Below are 4,971 nucleotides of genomic sequence, written 5' to 3'. Positions count from 1 at the left end.
CAATCAATCAATCAATCAATCAATCAATCAATCAATCAATCAATCAATCAATCAATCAATCAATCAATCAATCAATCAATCAATGTCTGTAGAAGCCTGCTCATGAAAGTTGAGAACTGTAGCCAATGGAATGAATGAATGAATGAATGAATGAATGAATGAATGAATGAATGAATGAATGAATGCATGAATGAATGAATGAATGAATGAAGGCAATTTTGCGAATTACAGAGAGAGAGAGAGAGAGAGAGAGAGAGAGAGAGAGAGAGAGAGAGAGAGAGAGAGAGATGAGTGATTGAATATATATTGTCACGGTGAGAGGTGAATGTCCTAATTTAAATAATAGCCCAATTAGCCTATAGATGTCATGATGCCACTGAGCTGCACGTCGGGAGTCAGATCTCCAATAATGGCAAGGCCTGCTGTGTCAACATCAAGGCCATGATCACTTTGGGCATTTAACAAAGCTTAATAGACAAGTTACTTTTCAGCGCGCCATGGGAGTCATCAGGGGAATTAAAACATGGAATATACAATCGATACTGATTATTAGAAGTATAATCCTATATATCACCAAAAGCAAAGCTGCAAGCACTTAGCAAAAGTATAGCCTAATTATGGCCATTGCGATTTTATAATTTGCGATTTTATATTGCATCCCCAAGGACCGCCTTATACATTTAAGGACATCACATTTCATGTAAAAAAATAAAATAAATAAATACAGGCTTATTAGCCTATATAAAACGTAAATAATAACAGAGTTATAACTCCAAGCATAGATAGGTGTTTTTAATTATAAATACATACTATAAACAATATATGAAATTCATGTTCCAACACAACCAACCAAAACGCTTCTTCATAGTGCAGAGGATGTATAATATTCAATATTATTATAACCAGTGCGTGACAGACATCCGTTACTATACTTTGAGAAAGTACTTTTCCCAACAACAGTTTGTATAGGCTACAATATTGTACAATAATAACAAAGCCATGGAATTGCCATTATTATAATTATTATTATTACAGCTTTTCAAAAAAATATATTAGCCTATTATCTCACATTGGATTTGTCCCCGCCTTTTATAGCGTCCCGTTCGTCAAGGGGGAATCAATTCATAATTGACTTTAAAACTATTTAAATCGATATTAGGCGTCTCAGGTTGACGTTGGTGTCACCGAGTGTTGCATAGTTTACCAACAAATTAAACATCAAATAATAAAAAGAATGTTCTAGCAATACTAAAAACATGAAATAAAATCGCCCAAAAAGAATGTTTCAAGCTCAGAATTTAGACACGGTCTGTTAATTGTCTCTTTTGGAAAGACAAAATAAAAGGATGTGAGAAAAACTGTTTTGACATTTTCCCCTAAAAAAAACATTATTTCTTAAGCAAAGCCTAAAAGGGTTTATTTCTTATTTCATTTATGATGTGTTCAATCTCGATATAAAAAAACATTGCAATATTTATTTAACGAGCCATATAAGATTAGCCTTTACGCATTATTTCCCCCCACACCTCCCACAGAGCATGTTAATAACTATAATGGGAGAAAGGCCGGGCACATGATGGAACCAAATGGACCCTGTGTGTCCATTTAACTCCGAGAGTGTACCAAATGGAACCAAATGAACCCTGACGGGTCCATTTGGTTCCATTTGGTACACTCTCTCGTTATAGGACTCGAGAGAACCGCGCGTGGCTTGTGGTGTTTATATGGTCAAAGTCCAGGTAAAGTATAAAGAATAAGTCAAGAATAAAAAGAGTCCGCACACCATTTTCTGCTCCCAGAAATATCTTTACTTATTAAATGCCATGTAAAAGTATCTATTTCTGCTATAGCAGAAAACGATGCTGAACTGTCACGGTCTTTGATCCGGCCCCCTATAGCATATCAGCCGTCTCATGTCTTTTTTTGGCTGTTTTTGTCAGCCTCTTCTTCTGCCACACAAAAAGTAGATCAGATCAGAATAATACAAATCAAACTAAAAAAACAAAACAAATCAAGTCTTGTCCTGACAGTGTTTGAACAGACTCGCCGGCGTGCCCCCGCCGCCGCCGGTCACGGTGCTGGAATAAGACGACTTATCGGCGGCGGCGCCGAGCGACGCGCCGGTGAACGGGTAGACCGCCGCGGCCTGTCCGAACGGACCGGCCTGCACCGTCAGGGCCGTGGCGGGGATGGGCGAGCTGATGGCGGCCTGGGCGGCGGCGGCCGCGGCGGCGGCGGCGTGGTGGTGGGCATGGTGGGCATGGTGGGCATGGTGGTGGTGGGCCGCCGCGGACCCCCCGCCGGTGTTCAGATAGGCCACGAGCCGCCGCATCTCCTCCAGGGCCTGCGCCTGCATCAGGATGTAGTTCTTGGCCAGGAGCAGCGTGGCGATCTTGGAGAGCTTGCGCACGCTCGGGCTGTGCGCGTACGGGATCACCGACCGCAGGCCGTCCAGCGCGTCGTTCAGGTCGTGCATGCGCCGCCGCTCGCGCGCGTTGATGCTCAGGCGGAGGGAGCGCTGCTCCTTGGGCTTCTTGCCGGACCCCAGGAGACCCTTGTCCTCCTCGTCGAAGGGTCTCTTGCCGCCGCCGCGCCGCGACGTCCCCGACGACTCCAGGCCGTCGAAGCAGGCGTCCATGTCGTCGTCGCTCGTCCCTCCCTCGCCGCCGCTCTCGTCTCCCCTGGACGGCTTCATGTTGACGTTGCTCTGGCCGCTGTGGAGGAAGTCGGCGGCGGGCGTGAGGGGGAAGCGTCCTCCTCCTCCTACCACCCCGACCCCGAGCCCGCCGAGCCCCACCACGGACCCCCCGGGGGTCCCCGGGCCGAAGCCGAACGCCGATTGTCCGTAGCGCTGCGTCAGGTCCAGGAGGGTGTCCGAGGAGATGGACTTGAGGAGGTTCTCTTCTCCCGCGTTCATCTTTTTTTTCTCTTTCTCTCTCACGCCAAAAACAAATAGTCTGTTGTTAGGCTGAACAACCAAACAACGTCTTCTTCAACTCGTCTCCCCCTTTTCTTGAATTATTCCTTTTTCTCTTTTCTTTCAAAGATGATAACTATAGCCTACTCACGCGAAAGTTGCGCGCTGCATGCGGAGAGTTGCCGTTTTGTGTTCCATGCACACTTTCTCGTTTTCCCTCCTCCTCTCCTCTCCTCCTCTCCTCCCAACACAGTGCTTGTGAAGCAGGGATAAATAAGGCTGCGTGGATGGATGTGCACGCACGCACGCACCGCAAACACGTACGCAGCAGCGCTCCTACGCACGCATCGCCTATATGGTATAAAAAAGCCAGGAACACTCCTCTCTCTCTCTCTCTCTCTCTCGCTCTCGCTCGTCTTCCACTATTGAATTGCGTTGTTTCTTCCCGTTAAATATAAAAGCGACGTTATAAAAGAAGAGACGAGAGAGAGAGAGCTCCGTTCGTTGTGTCGGTGGACTGGAGGAGCGCGCGGTTCCGTGCGTGGCGCGATTCCTCTCCTCCTCTCCTCTCCCGTGGGCAGACTGTGTGTGTGAGTGTCTCTCCTCTCCTCTCCGTGGGCTGTGTGTGAGTGTCTCTCCTCCTCTCCTCTCCGTGGGCACACTGTGTGTGAGTGTGTTTCTCCTCTCCAGACTGTGTGTTTCTCCTCTGCCCCACTCGCACTCTGGAGCAAACACGCACGACCCACGAGGGATTATTCTGTCCTCGTCCAATCAGGACGGAGCTTTAATTACTGATGGGGGTAGAGAAACAAAACGCTCCCAAATATCATTCTTATTCTCCACAGTATAACAAAACCCCTTTCTGTTTAACTATACGAGAGGGGACCAAATGCATGGAACCAATAAATGGACATGTGGTTCCTCTCCGTCTCCGAGTTAAATGGACACACACATGCAGGGTCCATTTGGTACCCTCTCTATTATATGTGGTATAGCCTAGCTACTGTGGTACGCATTTGCACTCTCCATTTCATTCACTGTGGGCGTGTAGCGTGTAATAGCCGAATCATCATGATATTGCCATATAAACGGACACAACAACCCACACGTGTGCTACATTTATCTTGAGCTGTTTTAGACTAAATAACAGACTATCTGCTTCCACTTCACAGAGAACCACAACGGTAACATCTTCCTTCATGACTTTAGCTATACCTAATATGCATTTAAAGTTCATGCATATTCAGATTATTATGCTATTCCTGTGTTAATGTTTAGTGTTTTTTTTTTCAAGTCACATAATCGGTTGGTATCACGACCTGTATGACAGTGGATCTTATAAGCAAACATCTTTAAGCGAACTGTGTGTGTGTGTGTGTGTGTGTGTGTGTGTGTATGTGTGCGTGCGCGCGTGCGCGCAGGATAGTCAGTCAAGTGCAAAAAGTCGCTGTCCTTTCAGCACCACCACGCACCAACCAGTCAAGTGAAGCCACGGTGGAGCTATAGCTAGTCAAACAATATTAAGACCCAGAGAGAGAGAGAGAGAGAGAGAGAGAGATAGCTACTAGTAACTCGTGTACTGACCATGGTATTACTGTGCTTAAGCACAGTTGGCCTGACCTGAACCCCACAGAGAATCTAGGTTGTATTGTCAAGAGGAAGGTGTGAGAGTGAGACACTATCAACAATACAAATTAACTTATGTCTGTTATCAAAGCAAACGGTCTTCCATAACACCTCAACAGTGAACAAAGGCTAATCACCTCCATGCCACGCCCCATTGATGAAATAATTTCTTCAAAAGTAGCCCAGACCAAGTATTGACTGCATACATTAATATACTTGACAGATGGTCGACATTTCTCGTTTAAAAAAAAAGTGGTCTCGTAAATTCTCCTAATATTTTGAAAATTTATTTTTTGATTTTCATGAGCTGTAGGCCTATGCCATAATCATCAAGATTAAAACAAAAAGTTTTAAATACTTCACTTTATTATGCACAATGAATTGAGAATATATGAAAGTTTCACTTTTTGAATTATATTTGGGTTAGG

General features: G+C 45.3%; 1 protein-coding gene across 1 annotated transcript; it reads right to left on the bottom strand.

Moving 5' to 3' along the window:
* Nucleotides 1-2,011: 2,011 nt before the first annotated feature.
* Nucleotides 2,012-2,917, bottom strand: bhlhe23 (basic helix-loop-helix family, member e23; the record flags this gene model as incomplete). The annotated part of the gene is made up of 1 exon (XM_079530370.1): nucleotides 2,012-2,917. The coding sequence occupies one exon, from the start codon at nucleotides 2,915-2,917 to the stop codon at nucleotides 2,012-2,014; it is 906 nt and encodes a 301-aa protein (XP_079386496.1).
* Nucleotides 2,918-4,971: the final 2,054 nt, after the last annotated feature.

This window comes from Electrona antarctica, assembly GCF_951216825.1.
Source record: "Electrona antarctica genome assembly, chromosome: 2".
NCBI classification, from domain to species: Eukaryota; Metazoa; Chordata; class Actinopteri; order Myctophiformes; family Myctophidae; genus Electrona; species Electrona antarctica.
Note: the sequence above shows the minus strand (reverse complement) of the source record. Positions and strands in the feature narration are given on the sequence as shown.